This window comes from Prunus mume, linkage group LG2 (genome assembly GCF_029339155.1).
Source record: "Prunus mume cultivar Tortuosa linkage group LG2, ASM2933915v1, whole genome shotgun sequence".
NCBI classification, from domain to species: domain Eukaryota; kingdom Viridiplantae; phylum Streptophyta; class Magnoliopsida; order Rosales; family Rosaceae; genus Prunus; species Prunus mume.
The window spans coordinates 3,076,429-3,094,805 of NC_142699.1; the positions used below are offsets into that span (position 1 = coordinate 3,076,429).

Consider the following 18,377-nt stretch of genomic DNA (forward strand, 5'->3'; position numbering starts at 1 on the left):
AGGCGGCCGATTTTTCGAAAACTTGAATGGCTTTTTTTTTTTCAGATTTCTTTTTTCCTGGCGGGTCTGGCATCTCTGCAAATACATTTTTGCCAATTCTCAGTAATGTAATCTGGGTGAAATGTAGCTTTTGGATCCATAAGATGGGCAAAAAGAGTAAATCAAAAACTCCCAGAGAGATGTAAGATAATACAGCTGGTGTAGAAGAGGAAAAATCCTCATCTTCGGCCAAGAAATTGCTGAATCATTGGTTGAGCTTCAGTTCAAGTTTTACTATGCATATATTTTGGTTTTGATTTATGTTTCAATTACTAGGCATATGAAGCCTCATCTGATCCTACTTTCTGCAACAGGAACACTTGGAGAGCAATGAGGGTGATCCTGTGCTACTTGTTTACATTCCGTGAGTATCCACTTTTGTTGTTTTATGCGTTATCTTCAGGAAATGAGTTAAAGAATGCATGAACATGAAATGGATGGGGACAGGGAGATCCATTGGTTGAGTACTTGTACCCATTTTTCCATATTTTCATTCAATTTCAATGCTAACATGTCTTGTTAGATCTCCATAGTCCGATCTCTATCAGTTTGAGTATGGGATTCAACCTTAGTAGCATCTCCAGGTTCACCTAAAACAAACATAACACTTCATTTGTGTGTCATTTATAATTATCTTTTGTTCTTGTGCTCATCTGCTATATCTGATGTTAAACATAGCTGTACTTATTTCTGAAACATTTGTGTTGCATCTTGAGAAATTTATTAAAACCTACCATTCTAAGACCAAGTTATCTCTGATGTCGTTATTTTACGTTCTGATTAAGTTATATTTTGTTCATTTATTTCTGATAGATTTACATCAGATGTCAAGATCAATAGCATTTCAATTATTGGTGGTGCTGATGGAACAAGTCCTTCCAAGATGAGGGCATAAGTTCGAACTTTAATATTTTCTTTTAGCTCCTTCATTTTAGGACCTACCTGATTGGAACAATGAGATTGTCTGTGTTCATGAGTTTATTTCAGTGGCATAGTTCTTGAAGGAGGTATGCATTCATCTGTTAAAGACATGTAGAGAATCATTTTGTATTTGATATAGCACATAGGATTTTAGGACATGGAATGCTTTTGCTTATGCTTTCAAATTTTCTTTGTGTTCATTTTTTAAAGCAATCTGTATTCTGTGTGTTGGTTGTAGTTGTGGTGCTTGAAGAAACATAGCCCATATTCAGGGACTATGTTAGATGCATTCTCTGTATAAATATTTGGTTCTAGTCTTGATGTTTCTGGTCTAAGGGTATTCTAATAATTTGTTTTCCCCTGTGTGCGGTTTGATCCTACTGATGTTGCCAGAAATATTGCAGGGTCAAAACCAGAAACTATCCTTGAAAGGCATGAAGTTTATTTATATCACTAAATATTGACTTTTGTAATCTAAGCTCTATGTGGGGTTTCTTATCGTTCATTCATATTCTTTTGATATTTGCAGTTGTGGTAGTTTCGAAGACCTTTACAATAGCTGAAACTATGTTCAATGCTCGAACCCCTAGGGAATGGATTTCATCTTCTCTCGGGTTAGTGCAGCGCCAACACTTCTTCACGTATATGAACAGGTTGTTTCAGTTCAGGATTTGCTTAATAATCTTTGGGTTAATTTAAACAAACGTGAATGAGCTTGGGAGTGGGTGGAATGAATCATATTTGGAATAGCTTAGTAATTTTATTATTGAATAATTTAGTAATCAAGATGGTATGATGGAGTGAAGGGTTGTTATGTCTTTGTATTTAATCATTGATTTTGTCAGATAAAATGTAGGTTTCGAAGATCTGCCTGCGTCTCTTTCTTTCTCATGATTGAGCGTGACAATTTCAGGCCTTATGTAGTTGCAAAGCATATGGTAGTAGTCAGCACTATTCTTACAGTATGGCTGTTTCCTTTGTTCTGTTGCCTTTAGTTGCAAAGCACAATCTGTTGAAATATTCTATTTACAGCGTATAGCCGCGGCTATACAGTAGAAAATTTCTATTCATAGCGTCTAGCTGAGCGGCTGTACTTCTGAAAATTCTATTTAGACCGTATAGCCGCGCGGCTATACTGTTGAAATATTCTATTTACCTAGTATATCCATGCGGCTATACTGTTGAAATTTCTATTTATAAAAGTATCGCTGCGCAACTATACTGTTGACTGTTGAAATATTCTATGCTCGAAAGATATTTCCACATTGCACCAACAATAAAATATGAATTTATATTTGCCAGATTAGACCTCTCAGGACAAAATTTCTTCGGAAGAGGTTTCTTTTAAAAAGAAATAATATACTTAGTATCTTTAGGTGAGTACGGTTTTTTTAAAATTTTTTTAAACTTTCTTTTTATTAATTAAATTATATCTTAGCCTTATTTAATTACTTTCTTAGTAATCATGTTTTAATTATTTTTTAAATAATAATTAGTACTAATTATTTTAATTAACTTTACAAATTATATTACTTAATAAATAGTAATTAATTTTTATTTTATTTTTTCTTTAATAAAATATTTAAATACTAATTATTCACTAGGTAAATAATAATTAAAACATAACTACTAATTAAAGTAATTAAAAAGGAGAAAACCACATTATGATATTTATAGGTTCTAGCCGAGCGGCTATACCCAGTTCGTTCTAATTTTTTAAAAGAAATCGTACAGCCAAGATGCTACATGAATTTTCCACCCCATTTTTTGTAAAAAGAAATAGTATAGCCGGACGGCTATACTCGGCTTTTTCCTAATTTTTTAGAAGGCAAACGTACCATACTCATATCGAACATGTAAATAAGAACACAAAATTAACGGATTATACACATAATTCTCAGATATTATTGAATGCAAATAATATTATTAAAATATTATATAGTCGCCGAACTTTTAAGTTGCAATTTGCCAAAATTTTGTCCAAGAAAACAATTACGTATTTTATACATATAGCCGTGCAGCTATACCAAATTAATATCTATAAGTATAAGCTAATGCAATTAGGAGGGTACTTCTTTCTTAATATATATTTTTTTATTAAAACGTATAGCCGCATGGATATACTTAGTTTTTTTTTAAAAAAATTTAAATAGTACCGCCGTTTGGCTATACTCTGTTTTTCTAACTTTTAAAAAAAATATTATAGCAGTGCGACTATACTCGAATCAACATGTATGTACGTATATTTCGTATTTAATACACTTATTTTTTACACAATTTTAAATTATACACACAAAATTCACATATTATACACATAATTCTCAAACATTATTGAATGCAAATAATATAAATTAAAATATTATATAGTCGCTGAATTTTTAAGTTGTAATTTGTGAAAATTTTATAGAATAAAACAATTACATATTTAATATGTATATAGCCATGCGGCAATACCAAATTAATATCTATTCGTTTGGTACGTCGGACTGTACTCGACTAATTTCATTAGATAGTATTAATTTATTCCGAGAGTACTGACTGTTTATCCATAATATTATAAGGCGTTTGGTGTTGTTCGGATAAATAGTCCGACTAAGTTATACTGTGTTTGGTGCTGTTCTGGATAACATCGGATCAGACTATTTTTATAAATAAAATAATAAAAAATCTTTGATAATTTAAGTGGAAATTGAAATTCAAATGACATGAAATATAAATAATCATGCATGAATTAGATGTTTAGCACTATAATTACACAACATGTAAAATTGGAATAGTACAATAATAAGTAGGAGTTTGCACATGACAGAAGACTACAAAATAACATCCCGCTTGCATAAACCTGACTAGAATCAATTTCCTAACAAGTGCAGACTTCTATATATTGTTCACCCGTTTTGTGTTTACTCCTATGATGGAAGGGCAAAGTTCCCCAACGCCTTGAGAACCATAGACTGGTCAACAAGTCAGCTTTCTTTGGTGTGCGAGCGTGCACGCTAGTAATGAAAGTCTAGCAGACTTAGTCTGGAATGGATAACTTGCGCCTAAGTTACTGATTTCTTAAACAAACGATTGTGAATTTGGGTGAGGAATATCTCCCAAGTAAGTTCTTTTCTTGCCTCAGACATGGTGAGGACTTTAATAATTTATCTCAGTATAAAGAGGTTGTTCCGCCGAATAGTTGATGAAATTTAAGTCGCTTTTTGGGCGGAAGTGCCTTTACAAAACTACAAAAATATATGTCGATGCTAAAAAGATAAAAGGTAGCTGGATCTCCATTTACTGGATGGGCGGCTCTGTGATGGTCGGACTGGGAATGTCTGGACTGGACCGTTGACAACTCGATTGCCCAATTTTCAACTACAAATCGATACCAAAGGTTGATTCTGCAGAGCTTTAATGTACCTTAAGCTTTTGTGAAGTTTCGAGTGGGCGAATCGCGGTTTCTTCAAAAGGGCGTATGGTCGCTTGAGGGCGTTGGTGAGCTAGAGGCTATTCCGTGAATTTTGCCGAGGTTTTCCATACTTGGAGGAGATTCAAACTCGCTTGTTTTGGTTTTTTGCTGAACCAAATTTGTAACGAGAGAAATCTCTTTTGAATGACTTGCTTCTAAATCTGGATTCGGCATTCGATCCGAGTCGGTTTTTCACTTGAAATTCAAGTGGGCTTGTTGGTTGACTTTAAGCTTGCTTATTTGACGGTTTACCTGTGTAGGACCTTTGTTTGGTTGAGTGATGAAATTTTTGTTGTAAGATTGATTGTCTTTTGCCCTGTTCACTCCTTCTTGTATTTATAAGAAATGTCTTCTGGAGTAGGGCAATTCTTTTAATAATGGGCGGCAAATCCTTTCAAAAAGATCTTCCTTTTTTAAAATGGAAAAGAAAAGGGGATTTCATCAATTTTGGTAGATAGGTTCTCAACAGATAGGCAGTCACTTATCTGATTTTCTTGAAAAGGAACCTAATCTCTTTCCCAATTTCAATTGCCCCTTGTGATATTTTGCCCGTGATGGTTAGTTTGACTCCTTTTCTGACACTGCTTTCCTGCTTATCCTCTCTCGAGATTGTAACTTGCTTATCTCCTTGGGAGAATTACCTTCTCAAAAGACAGAAGAAAAAATCTCTGAATATATATATATATATATGTATGTGTAAGAGGATTTGATCTTCAGCTTTTTCAGAATCGATCTTGATGTCATGAACCCTTCAATCACTTCTCCTATGACAATCGCCATTGCGACTTTTCTTCTTCCGAGATGTCACGTGGGATTGTTCCTACTGGCTCCTTCTTTCTTTGGGCTGTGAGGCCCAGATTAGCTTTGTTTGCTCTGATGAGCCTTGGGCTGGTCTCTTCTTTCTTGGCTTCCATCTTTCTTTGATTTTTTGCACCATTCTGGCCCAATTTTACTGGTGTGTCAATTTTATTAAACATATATATATATATATATATATACATATGTATTTCACTAAACTACCAACACTAGCACTAGCATGTCTGTTTTTGGACGAAAACTAGCACTACTCTGTTTAATACCAACAATCTGTTTTCCTACCATTCATAGGTTTAATAAAAAGTATGGCAAAGTTAATCTTACCAACACAAAGCTTGCATGATATATACTATATGATTCGAAATAATATGAGGAAGAGAAGTTTGATATAGGATATGTTGGTTAATTCATGTTAGCCAATGAAAAACATAAACAGTATGCATAAAATGATGAAAAGAAAAAAAAATCGAAGACAGAAAATAAAACAAAACAAATTCTCTCTCTATATATAATATATTATTCTTTTCAATTGTTGTCTTAGTTTCTAGTTCTCAACAAAGTGGAAAAGTGGAAAATAACAAACAAAAAGTAAAACATGGACAAAGAAATAATTCATAACCTAATTTTCACAAAACTTTAATAAAAGATGAAATATATAAAGAAGAGAGAAGAAGCATATTGGAGAGAGTATGAAAAAGAGAGAGTGAGAGATGGATAACTAGTGGAGAAGAACCCTAGGGAGAAGAAGATGAAAAGAGTAGAACGCGTGTTCTTTTTCGTTAACCGTATAATTAAGCGTGTATTATCTAAACCGGGGTGTGTAGGTTGTATTAGTTAGTCAGGTAAGGAGAGTATTAAAAGCCCAACCCGTATAAAATAGTCAGGTAATTAAGTAATACAAGTTAACACCAAACACCTGACATTGACTATTTACTCATATCCAGAGTCTAATACGGTGTACCAAACAAGCAAAGTATAAACTAATGCAACTACGAGGGTCCTTCTTTCTTAATTTTATTTACTAAATAGTATCGCCGCCCGGCTATACTCTGTTTTTTTTATTAATTTTTAAAATAGCCACTCGGCTATACTAACTTCTCCCCTAAATTTTGTAAAAAAGAAACAGTAACCGCACGGCTATACTCTGGTTTTTCCTAATATTTTAAAAATCAAACCTACAGTACTCATATCGAACATGTATATACGTATTTTTCATATTTAATATACTTATTTTTCATAAAATTTTCAATAATAAACACAAAATTCACGTACTATACAAAAAATTTCACATATTATTGAATGCAAATAATATATAGTGGCTGAACTTTTAAGTTGTAATGTGCCAAAATTTTGTCGAATAAACCAATTACGTATTTTATTCGTTTAGCCGTGCGGCTATACAAAATTAATATCTACAAAGTATAAACTAATGCAACTAGAAGGGTCATTAATATACAAAATCATGGATGCAAATAAAAGAAGAAAAAAAAAAGGCAAGTAATTAATATACCAAAATCATTATGGTCATAAGCACTTAATTTGTTTATTAATTATGGTCATAAACAATTCTTTTCCGTAATTATCACATAAATTACAATTATTCAATTCAAGGCACAAGGGACAATATTGGAATAAAAAAAATTACATCATAAAATATTAAAAAAGGAATGTAATTTTATATGACTCAAAAGTCAAAGGACGTATCAAAGTCACCAACTCCGAGGATTAAAACAAACTTCTCAATAGGAATTTGGATCTATATCAACTTTTTTATTTATTTTTATTTATGGATCAAATCGTAATTTGCAGAAAGTATGGAAAAGAAAAATAATAAGAGGGATATAGAAGGTGTGGAAGAGAAAAAAGAAAGAAGTCACGTTTTTTCTTTGGTAAATTAAGAAGATAAGACGTGTTGGTGGCCCGGCATTATAATAGTAAGTCAATATATAGGTTGTCTTTTGCCCGTGATTCCACGCACCCTCCTCCACTCTGTGCCCTGCTGGCCCTGCAAACAAGTAAACTTGAGTTGACTTGCGTTCTTTTTAAGGGAGGAGCCGGACTCATATTGCAATTCTTGGAAGCACTTGCAGTCCCTAGTGCCAATGGCTACCAGCACAACCCAAGAATCCTTCTCTTCAAAGCAATGGATTTACGACGTGTTTTTGAGCTTCAGAGGTGAAGACACTCGCAAAAACTTCACAGGCCATCTCTACATGGCATTAAAAGAGGCCGGAATCAATGCCTTCATTGACGACAATGAACTGAGGAGAGGGGAAGATATAACAGCAGAACTGGTGCAGGCAATCCAAGGGTCTAGAATCTCTGTGATCGTCTTCTCGAGGCGGTACGCGGATTCCGGTTGGTGTCTTGAGGAGCTGGTCAAGATCATGGAGTGTAGAAGAACAGTGAGGCAAATGGTTTTGCCAATATTCTATGATGTTGACCCTTCAGATGTGAGAAAACAGAATGGCTGTTTTGGGCAGGCATTTGAGAAACATGAAGAGCGGTTCCTGTTAGATGTTGATAAGGTACTGAGGTGGAGGTCTGCTCTCACTGAAGCAGCCAATTTGTCTGGCTGGGATCTTCGGAATACCGCAGATGGGTAAAATCACTAATTTCCTTGGCCATTTCCTGCTCTCTTTGATTTTTTTTTTTTGCTGACCCTGTTTTAGTTAGTTGAAGCCTCTATTTTTGAAAATGTCATTTTAAAACCACACAACCCCCCTCCCAAAAAAAATAATAATAATTAGAAGCTGAAGTTGTTAGGTTGTGGCCAACATTGTTCAATGTCCTAACAAGATGAACAACTGTAACATGAGTGATATTTGTAGTAGACAGAATCTATTGTCATAAGGAATAAGTTTCTGATTAAGTTTAATCTTCTAGTTTCATAATGAGTCTTAGTTTGTTCTTCTGAGTTTCATTAACAGGCATGAAGCAAGGTTTATCAGGAAAATTATTGCCGAGATTACTAGACAGCTGAACAACGCGTACTTGTTCGTTGCTGTCTACCCAGTTGGAATAAATTCTCGCGTGGAAGATATGAGTTCTTACCTAGGTGTTGGATCGAATGACATTCGCATGGTTGGAATTTTGGGGATGGGAGGACTGGGTAAAACAACGATTGCCAAAGCCATCTATAACCAATTTTATCACAGCTTTGAAGGTAAAAGTTTCGTGGCAGATGTTAGGGAAACGTCAAAGCAACCAAATGGTCAGGTTCGTTTGCAAGAACAACTTCTATCTGATGTTTTGAAACCAGCCAAGAAGATAAAGGTTGGATGTGTTGATAAAGGGATCAATATCATAAAAGAAAGACTTGGATGTAGAAAGGTACTTGTCATAATTGATGATGCAGATCAAATGGAGCAACTAAGGGCAATAGCTGGAAAGCGTGACTGGTTTGGTTCAGGAAGTCGGATTATTATAACAACAAGAGATCAACATTTGCTAAAGCAACTTGAAGTGGATACAGTGTTTCTGGCTCCAGAAATGAATGAAGAAGAAGCTCTCGAGCTCTTCAGTTGGCATGCCTTTAGAAATAGTTATCCTAATGAAGGATATCTTGATCTCTCAACAAGTGTAGTTTCTTACTGTGGAGGTTTGCCACTAGCACTTGAAGTTTTAGGCTCTTTTTTATTTGGAAGAAGCATACCAGAGTGGACAAGCGCATTGGAGAAATTGAAAAGAATTCCTCATGACCAAATTCAGAAAAAGCTCAGAATAAGCTTTGATGGGTTAAGTGACGATAAACAGAGGGATATTTTCCTTGATATATCTTGTTTCTTTATTGGAAAGGACAAGAACTATGTCAAACAAATATTGGATGGGTGTGGCTTTTTTGCAGAAATAGAAATCAGTGTTCTCCTTCAACGATGCCTTGTAACTGTTAGTGAAAGAAACAAGCTCACGATGCATGATTTGCTTCGAGACATGGGAAGAGAAGTTGTCCGTGAAAAATCCCCCAAGGAACCTGGAAAATGCAGTAGATTGTGGCATAAAGAAGACATAAAAGATGTATTAGCAAAACACTGTGTAAGAACTTTCTCAATCAAATTCTTTGCTAAATTAAATGCACGTTATACAACAGAAGCACATGCTTCCCACATCTAACAATTTATCATCTTTCACATGCTTTCTTGTTCAGAGGATATAAATCTTGTTCAGCTTTTGATCATGGATTCATGAATATAAATCATCTCACATGGAAATAACTCCTTTGTTTACTTTTTTATTTTTATGTACAGGGGACTGAAGAAATTGAAGGAGTATCACTGAATTTGCTAAGATCTGATGATGTAAGTTTCAGTACAAAAGCATTTGCAAATATGCAGAGACTGAGATTGCTCCAACTCAATTACGTACAACTCACTGGAAGCTACGAATATCTTACCAAAGAGTTAAGATGGCTTTGTTGGCATGGTCTCCCTCTAAAGTTCATACCAAACAGCTTTCACCAACAGAAACTAGTTGCTATGGACCTGCGTTATAGCAACCTCACGCATGTTTGGAAGGATCCTGGGGTATGTATCAGTAAAGATTTCCTTTGGTTTTGTACATTTTCTTCATGTTCTATTTAAATTTTGATTTCTATCTTCCCTTCTGTCTAACAGTTGCTAGACAAGTTGAAGATTCTTAATCTCAGTCACTCTCATTACCTACAACGCTCGCCAGACTTTTCTAAACTTCCAAATCTTGAGAAACTGATGCTCAAAGACTGTAAGAGTTTGTTCGAGGTGCACCCGTCTATTGGACATCTTGAAAGACTTCTTGTGGTAAATTTGAAAGATTGCAAAATGCTCAAGGATCTTCCAAGGAGTTTCTATGAGTTGAAATCTATTGAAACTCTTGATCTTTCTGGCTGTTCAAAATTTGCAAACTTGGATGATGATTTAGGGAAGATGGTATCATTGACAACTCTTCTTGCAGACAACACAGCCATAAGAAAAGTACCTTCTACAATATTACGACTGACGAACCTGAAATATTTATCTCTGTGTGGTTTGAAAGCATCACCATCTAACTCATTGCCCTCTCTTTTCTGGTCTTGGATATTGCCTAGGAAAATTACTAAACCAACTAATCTATTGCCCCCATCATTACGAGGCTTAACCTCTTTACAAAGATTATCTCTTGAAGACTGCAATTTAACTGATGATGCAATTCCTAAGGATCTGGGGAGTTTATTTTCCTTACAAGAATTAAATCTACAAAGCAATAGTTTTCGTAGCCTGCCATCGAGCCTCAATGGCCTTTCCAAGCTTCGAAGGCTAATATTGGATTATTGTGCAAACCTTAATGCAATCCCAGAGTTACCAAACAATTTGAAATCCCTGGAAGCGAGAAACTGCACTTCACTGGAAAGAATACCAAATTTATCAGAAATCTCGAATATGGATACTTTGAGTCTGACAAACTGCAGCAAACTCATTGAGATTCCAGGGTTGGTTAAGTTGTTAAAGTCCTTGAGATTCATTCGAATGGAAGGCTGCAGCAATATCACTGATGCTCTTAAAGAGAACATCCTGCAGGTTCTCTCTCTCTCTCTCTCTCTCTCTCTCTCTCTCTCATAACACTCACACAAAAACATGCATTGTTTGCTTATACAAATCTTACTCTGCCTGTATAGGGATGGACTGTGAGTGGATTTGGTGGCATTTTTCTCCCTGGAAATAATATTCCTGAGTGGTTCCCCTATGTTGATGAGGGCGCCTCAGTCTTTTTTGAAGTGCCTCAAAATATTGGTTGTAATTTGAAGGAGTTGATTGTGTGCATTGTTTATTCTTCATGTCTCGACAACATAGTATCTCAATATCTTACTAGCATTTCAGTTATAAACTATACCAAGGGCACAATGCGTACCTCGAGGCCAGTTGCAATAGACGTGGTAGCATCTCATGAAGATCATCTTTGGCAGGGAAATCTATCAAACAATGTGTTCAATTTGGCGGCCTGTGATGAAGTTGAGGTTATCGTAGATTTTGGACCCCAATTTAGTGTGAAGAAAACAGGGCTCAGTCTAGTGTGGGACAAAGTTATCAATGACAAGATGATACAATATGCTTCTGGCTCCAATGAGGATGCTAATGTTCTTGGCGAGGACAATGCTCAGGCAGACATTAAGTCGAAGAGAGCGCTTGCTGATGGCGATGCAGGACCAAGCCATGGCTCGTCTGACGAGGATCGACCTCCCAAACGATTGAGGTCCGATCCCAATACTGAAATGAGCATAGATGAACATGTGGAGCATCAAGGCTGAAAGGGTGGTGTGTGTTGTGTAATATTATTGCATTATATTTCGAAATTACAAAGCTGCTTCTATTTTGCTCTTAAATGTTGCTACATTGTAGAGCTCAACAGATCACTTGGGAAAACTATGTAAATAGATGTAAACAAATTTGGGGATAATTTACCTCAAGTCATAGAGCTCATCCTCAAGATCATGAAGGCCGAAACGGTTCGTTAATCTGACGCCTACAACTGAAGTTATGAGTTACACAAGATTTGATGAATCTGGAATGGTTTTCCATTTCAGGTCGCGCCAAGGAGGAGAAGGCAAACCAGCAATTATGGGATATTACCCACTTCTCATATCTTTTATTCTATTCAAGTAGGCCAATCACCATCTGCCACGTGGCACACTACAAATGGACCAATTTCAGAAATTCCTTAAAAATACATCCAGGACTCTTATTCATCCAGGACAATTTGGATATGAACCCACTTCTTTTGTCTTTTTGTGAAAATATATAACACAACATGATATGGATATGAAGTCACTTGTTTTTTTTTTTTTTTGTTTTGTTGGGAGAAAGGATATGAAGTAACCGAGTTGGTGTAAAATTGAACCATCCCTTTTAGGTCTCATTGGTTATCTCTCCTATTTATAAGTAGTAGAAATCAGGCATGACAGAGGAATCAGAGTATAAGAAGATTTATATGCTCTGAAAATGGAGACCGATGTTTCTATCCGTCGCAACTACACTAATATATATTATCATTTTGCTTCTCTGTCCTTTTCTGTATAACTACTTGAAGAGTTCAATTATCAGGATTGCTAGGGTTTTTGTTTCGAGATTGATGATCACAATGAATCTGGTCGTGGTTTTGGTGGTGTTTCTGTTTGGGCAATTTTCTATGACGAAGGCCAACGTGGTGCTGATCGGGAACAATGTCACTCTCTCTTTCGACGACATTGAAGCTAATTTTGGTGAGTTCTTGATTTTCTTTTTAATTTTTAATTTTGGGTTTTCTTTTCTGGTTTTAATTTCTGTTTGTTTGCTGAGAAATTGTGGGGAAGGAAGGGGAATTGGTGTTTGGGGTATTGAAATCGTGCGTCTTGTTAACTTTTTCATGTGTTTTAAGAGGAACAAAAGTAGCTGGAGGCAAACTAATAATGAGTTTCTTGATTTTTGTGGTGGACAATGATGTTTGTTTCAGCTCCAGCGATTAAGGGTTCTGGGGAATGTGGAGTATTGTATTTGGCAGAGCCTGTGGATGCATGCTCGACATTGACTAACAAAGTTGAAAAAGGCACGAATTATAGCTCCCCTTTCGTTTTGATCATAAGAGGAGGGTGTAGTTTTGAGGAAAAAGTTAGAAGAGCTCAGAAGGCCGGGTTCAAAGCTGCAATTGTCTATGACAATGAAGATGGCGGCGTCTTGGTTTCAAGTAATGACCTTTTTCTATTACAATTTTCATGCATAGTGTTTTAATTTGGAAAGTTTAATATTTGTTCAACAATTCCGGATCAATTAAATTTAGGTGCTAGTAAAGATGTAAAAATACACTAGTCTGTCTAGGCTCACATAATTCTTATTGTGGGAAAGAAGAAAAAATAGAAAGAGATTCTGTTGGTTTGTGAGCATGTTTGTGGGATGAACATCTCTGCTAATGCTAAATTTAGTGATGAAGTATCAGCCTAGAACACATACCTCTGATTAGTTTAGTTCATCTGCACCATATACTTTTTTTAATTTTAGAATTCCATGTTGAAGAGCCATTTGGGAAGTCAAAAAGGATCATTTGGTGGGATTTACTGTCTTGCTCCCAAGACAAAGGAGGATTCCGTGTGGGAAACTTCATCAAAGGATCATTTGGTGGGATTCACTGTCGTTTAAAAGCTGCTCTGCTTGTTATTTTCGTTCATAACATTTTGTTTCATTTATCACTCGATGGCCCTCCAAGCTCTTGCTCCCCTCCAACCCCAAATTTGGTTTTTTCTATCCTTATTTCTCTTCCCAGCAGACGCAGATTTCCTACAATCCTAGCCTACCAGTTCCAGTTCGTGCCTCTCTCTCTCTCTCTCTCTCTCTCTCTCTCTCTCATTTATGCTTGAATAATAGATTAACACTTTGTTACAATAATTCAATGCCCTGTTAAATATATTATATTTTTACATTACAATAATTCAATGCCCGAATGGCTCACGTCTCAATGCCTCAAGGCTCACACCTCGCCTTGAAAGATATGAAATGCCTTGCTGTTGAAAACAATGGGCACTACTACAGTTCCTTCTTGACAAGGTTTTACCTTGTAGACTCTTTTTTTGTTGTAATTTTCAAGTCATTCCAGGAAAATTATAAATGCTGGCATGATGTATCCCTGAAAGAAATTTCCATTGATCTAGAACAGAACTGTACTTTTAGCCTTAATGATGAAGGGTGGAGAACTGGAGTTAAGGGCAATACTATTCTTGACCTGCTAGCATGGTATTTTGCAGCTCAGCACCCAATCTGCTACTCTTTGTAGTGCTGTTGAACCTTCCATGAGTAATTTAAGAATACAAATATGCAGTAGAAGATACACCGACGCCCCATCTTCTTGTTCTGAGATTTGTGATCACATGTTTATGTGTGTGCGCTTTCTTGTCTATTTCTATATAAACATTTTTGTCCTCCCAAGTGGTATAACTTTTAAATTCTTTAGTTTAAGTGTAATTTTATTTTTCCCTTTCTAGAATCTCTAATTCCTATTTTTGTGGAAATATAGTGGCAGGAAATTCAGCTGGTATAAAAATACATGCTGTTTTCGTTTCAAAAGCTTCTGGTGAGATACTGAAAAAGTACGCCGGACTTACTAACATGGAGCTGTGGCTAATCGCAAGTTTTGAGAACTCAGCGTGGTCAATCATGGCGATCTCTTTCATTTCCTTGCTTGCCATGTCTGCAGTGTTGGCTACTTGTTTCTTTGTTCGCAGGCATCGAATAAGACGAGAAAGGCCCCAAGCTTCTCGTGTCCGAGAATTTCATGGGATGAGCAGTCGTTTAGTAAAAGCAATGCCAAGTTTGATATTTACCGCTGTTTTAGAGGACAACTGTACTTCAAGAACATGTGCTATATGTCTTGAGGACTATAGTGTTGGAGAGAAACTCAGAATTCTGCCATGTCGTCATAGTAAGTTTCTTTTTTGGTTCTTATACCATATCAAAATATTGTTCTTTACAGTGCATTTTTTGTTTGATTTGGTGGCCTGGTGTTTCTAGCATTAGCATTTTGAGCGCATGTATGATATAGCTAATGTTTATGGGTTGGACACATTTGGTTGCTCGTTGTTTCCCAATTATCATTATTCAGAAGGTTGCGAAATTGTTAATATGTGACCTACTCCAATTGTATGGTACAGCTGGTCTGTCTTGATGGGCTTGGTCTTAATGGGATTTCAAAGTCACTTATCTATTTGAAGAAAACATGTAGGATCTCAGAACTTTATCTAGCTGAGGAAAGAAGAGCTTATTTTCTGCATTCTACTAACCCTAATTTTGGCGTCTTACAAGGCTGGAAATTCTGATACAAATTTTGGGCAAATATCTATTGTTATTTGAAGCACTGGATAGTGGATTCCTAAACCTGGAGAGACTATAAAGGGTATACTAGGGGTCTATACAGTGGCACAGGAACTAATGTTAACATATTGTGGCAATATTAATTTGTTATTTGAATGAAGTTGTATGCTGAAATGTGCAAATTGGGTCCTGTATGATACTGGGAGGTAGTTTAATCTTACTATGGGAGTTATTGTTAGTAAAAACATTGAAAAGTTTAGGATCAAATCCAGACCTCAACAGAGTGTTGGTGAAAATTATGTATTGCATATTCATGTTTAATTAGGCATGCTCAGAATTTATTGGACATACTTTGTAGATTCCAAGAAAGCATTATAGTTTTGCATTTGTAACATGGTTAGAGAAAGTTGACACTCGAAGATTAGGATTTTTGAAACGGTTTCAACACTAAAGAAGTGTTGAAAAGGAGGAAGCCTTCCTAAATTTTATATCATTAGTATGTTATTTTCTCTTTCAAATTTGGCTTCCATTCGTGTATCATTTTCATAGTTGCAATTGCTGCATACAGGCTAGCACCACCGAGTTCATTTACTGCATTCTGTAGTTGATTCTAGAAAAGATATTGAGGCCCTGTCGCCTGTGTCTTGATTTTGTCAGTCAATGTCTCTGTTTGCATGAGTCTATCCAGAAGTAGATTGATTAGGAAAATTGTGATAAATTGTTGATTTATCTGGTGTCTAATTATATGACTTATTTAAAGTTTAGTAGATCAAAAATTTCTGTTTACAAGTTTACTACAAAGTACAAACTCTTGATAATACTTTTTGAAATGGCAATTTAAATTTCTGCTTATGCTGAGAGTTCAGCTACCTTTCCAGTAAAGTGAACGTTGTTAGTGGTGAACATTGAATAGTGATAAATGTGAAGTAGCTGTTAGGAAAAACATTTTAAAAATCTCCCACTCTGATTACCTGCTATGATATAAATCTAGATTAATGCAAGTTGTTCAATGTCGAAGGTACTTGTATACAATCTGTAGAATATTGAACAACTCTCTTCAGCTGTAGATTTTCATTAATAATAATCTGACAGTAATTTTCCTTGGATTTTGACAGAATTTCATGCTTTCTGTGTGGATTCTTGGCTTACTTCATGGAGAACCTTTTGCCCAGTTTGCAAGCGTGATGCAAGAGCTAACACGAGTGATCCACCAGCTTCAGAATCCACACCATTGCTTTCATCCAGCCCATCATCATCTGTGGCCTCTTCTGTACTTTCATCTATGAGATCATCTCTAGCATCTTCTTCAGCCATGCAGATAGTTCCAGCTTTGTCGCAGTCTCCATATTCTCTTTCTCACTCTCATGCTAGCTCAACTCACATTCAGCAGTCTCTTAGGTCCTCCTACCGCCAGTCCCCTTCTATTAGTGTCAGCAGAAGCTCAGTGGACCTCCGTAATGCCTCGTCCCAAAGATCTCATGCTTCCTATTTTGTCTCCCCCAATTCCTTTGGTTACCCATCTTTGTCACCCCTGAACTCAAGATACCTGTCTGTTGCACACATTCCAAGCCCTAGCAATGCGTCACCAAGCTTCATCAGCTCGTCCAGTCATCAACATCATCCACTACATTGTAGTGAGTCAGCTGCAACATTTTCTCCTTTTGCTTCGGCCCAATCTCTTCCTGAATGTTGATCGAAATTTACAAAATAGTCTGAGAGGGAAGTGAATCCAGATGCCTTTCATCACTCTGACCTCACGTTACTTTTTGAAGTATTGTGATTGGGGTCATATGATGTGAATGCTTGTATGCTAGAATTTATACCTGAATGTGTCTTGTTACCACCTCACATGTATATTAAATATTTACGTTGTCTATAAGTTTAATTTGCAAGTTATGTTTATGGTTCGTATTTCTATATTGGATGTTTATCAAATTTTCACAAAGTCAAAGAGTGAGTTGTGTTGTGCTGTGTTCGATATTGTGAACATTGCGTTTGATATTCGGCATTGGTGAATGTTATTAGGGGGCATTTGGGATTGTTTTCAGAAGAAATAATCTACTTGCTTTAAAAGTGTTGATAATTCCAGTGTTTGGTAAATGAAATCCCCTTTCTCTCACATTAGAGTAGTCGTCTTTGTTTGTGGGTATGGTGTAGCTTTCACTAGTTAGCAGACGACTCTTCTTCTTCATCTTCACATAGTTGCTGCAGATCTTTAAGCTCATCAGAGACAAATTATTGCTAACGGCGACTACCCACTCATCAAGTCATCAGTAAGTTTATTAATCTCATTACAGTTTTTATTTTGAAGGCATGGTAGCTCTCAATTTTTCTACAATCTATGAGATTCAGGGGAGGCTACTTCATGATTAGATAAATGACATCTTCCTCTCAATTAAATTATTTAAGTTTCAATTGTGTATGCCATCTGAGTTTGTGCTTATATCCTAATTGTTGTTTACATCGGGTTCACTAACTTCATGCGCTTAACAAAAAACCATACTTTTGTGTCTGTGAAGTGTTGTAACCTTTGTGGCTTTTCCTGTATTTCTCTTGGGTTTTGTTAATATGACACCTCCTTTGCTCTAGTCTACTTGGGTTATCATTTTATTGTCCTGTGGGATTAACATGTTCTAGTTGTCAAGTTTGACTTAATTTTTTGGAATTGAATTTTAGCCTAGTTCTGGCAAAGGTTTTATGGTGTGAACGTAGATGGTGCCTTGCACATCCACATGTATTTGTGGACCTAATTTCAATTATAATTTTTCTGCACTTCATTGATTAAGTGAGTTATTTGCATTACCATATTTATGCAATTATTTTGTGGTTGATTCTGCACAACTAGTTATTCTTCTTATAGTTTTCAAAATGATATACGGCTGTACAGGGTTACTATCAGAAAAGTCTGTTATACTGATATTCATAACTCAACAGTGGTTTGAATTATGTGTTGTTCTCTCTCAAGACTTAAATTTTACATTCTCAAAATCTTTACAATGTTATGCTAATAGTCATTCCTAGATGTGCCAGGCTTCCTGTACCACCTTTTTTTTTAAAAAAAATTGCAAAACATTGATACATTCATTATACATCGCAAAGTAAGCATATACGTGGGTTGATTGATTTGCATGCAAATATTACATTTTGTTTCTGTTTCATGCTTAGGTTAAGTTTTCTAGAGAATTCAGGGTTTAGTCATATTTATCTAGAAGCATATACCAAATGGGAAGGAATAACAATGTGGCAAATGGATCAAAAGTTGCGGCTCATGGAATAATCGTAGTGTAGCTATATTCTGTAACCTGTGTATCAAGGAGGTGGAGGCAGGAAATCGTCACGGCACTGTTTGAAGAAAGTGGGAT

General features: G+C 36.0%; 2 protein-coding genes across 2 annotated transcripts; both read left to right on the forward strand.

Annotated features, from left to right (window-relative positions):
- Positions 1 to 7,231: 7,231 nt before the first annotated feature.
- On the forward strand, positions 7,232 to 11,564 carry LOC103343075 (Disease resistance protein (TIR-NBS-LRR class) family). The gene is made up of 5 exons (XM_008246754.3): positions 7,232 to 7,832; positions 8,161 to 9,265; positions 9,478 to 9,753; positions 9,844 to 10,761; positions 10,860 to 11,564. Exons 1-5 carry the CDS (start codon positions 7,333 to 7,335, stop codon positions 11,487 to 11,489), a joined length of 3,429 nt encoding a protein of 1,142 aa, XP_008244976.2. The 5' UTR covers positions 7,232 to 7,332; the 3' UTR covers positions 11,490 to 11,564.
- A 445-nt stretch (positions 11,565 to 12,009) lies between these two features.
- Positions 12,010 to 16,932, forward strand: LOC103343074 (receptor homology region, transmembrane domain- and RING domain-containing protein 2). The gene is made up of 4 exons (XM_008246753.3): positions 12,010 to 12,440; positions 12,671 to 12,901; positions 14,222 to 14,626; positions 16,131 to 16,932. The coding sequence occupies exons 1-4, from the start codon at positions 12,191 to 12,193 to the stop codon at positions 16,706 to 16,708; spliced, it is 1,464 nt and encodes a 487-aa protein (XP_008244975.2). The 5' UTR covers positions 12,010 to 12,190; the 3' UTR covers positions 16,709 to 16,932.
- Positions 16,933 to 18,377: the final 1,445 nt, after the last annotated feature.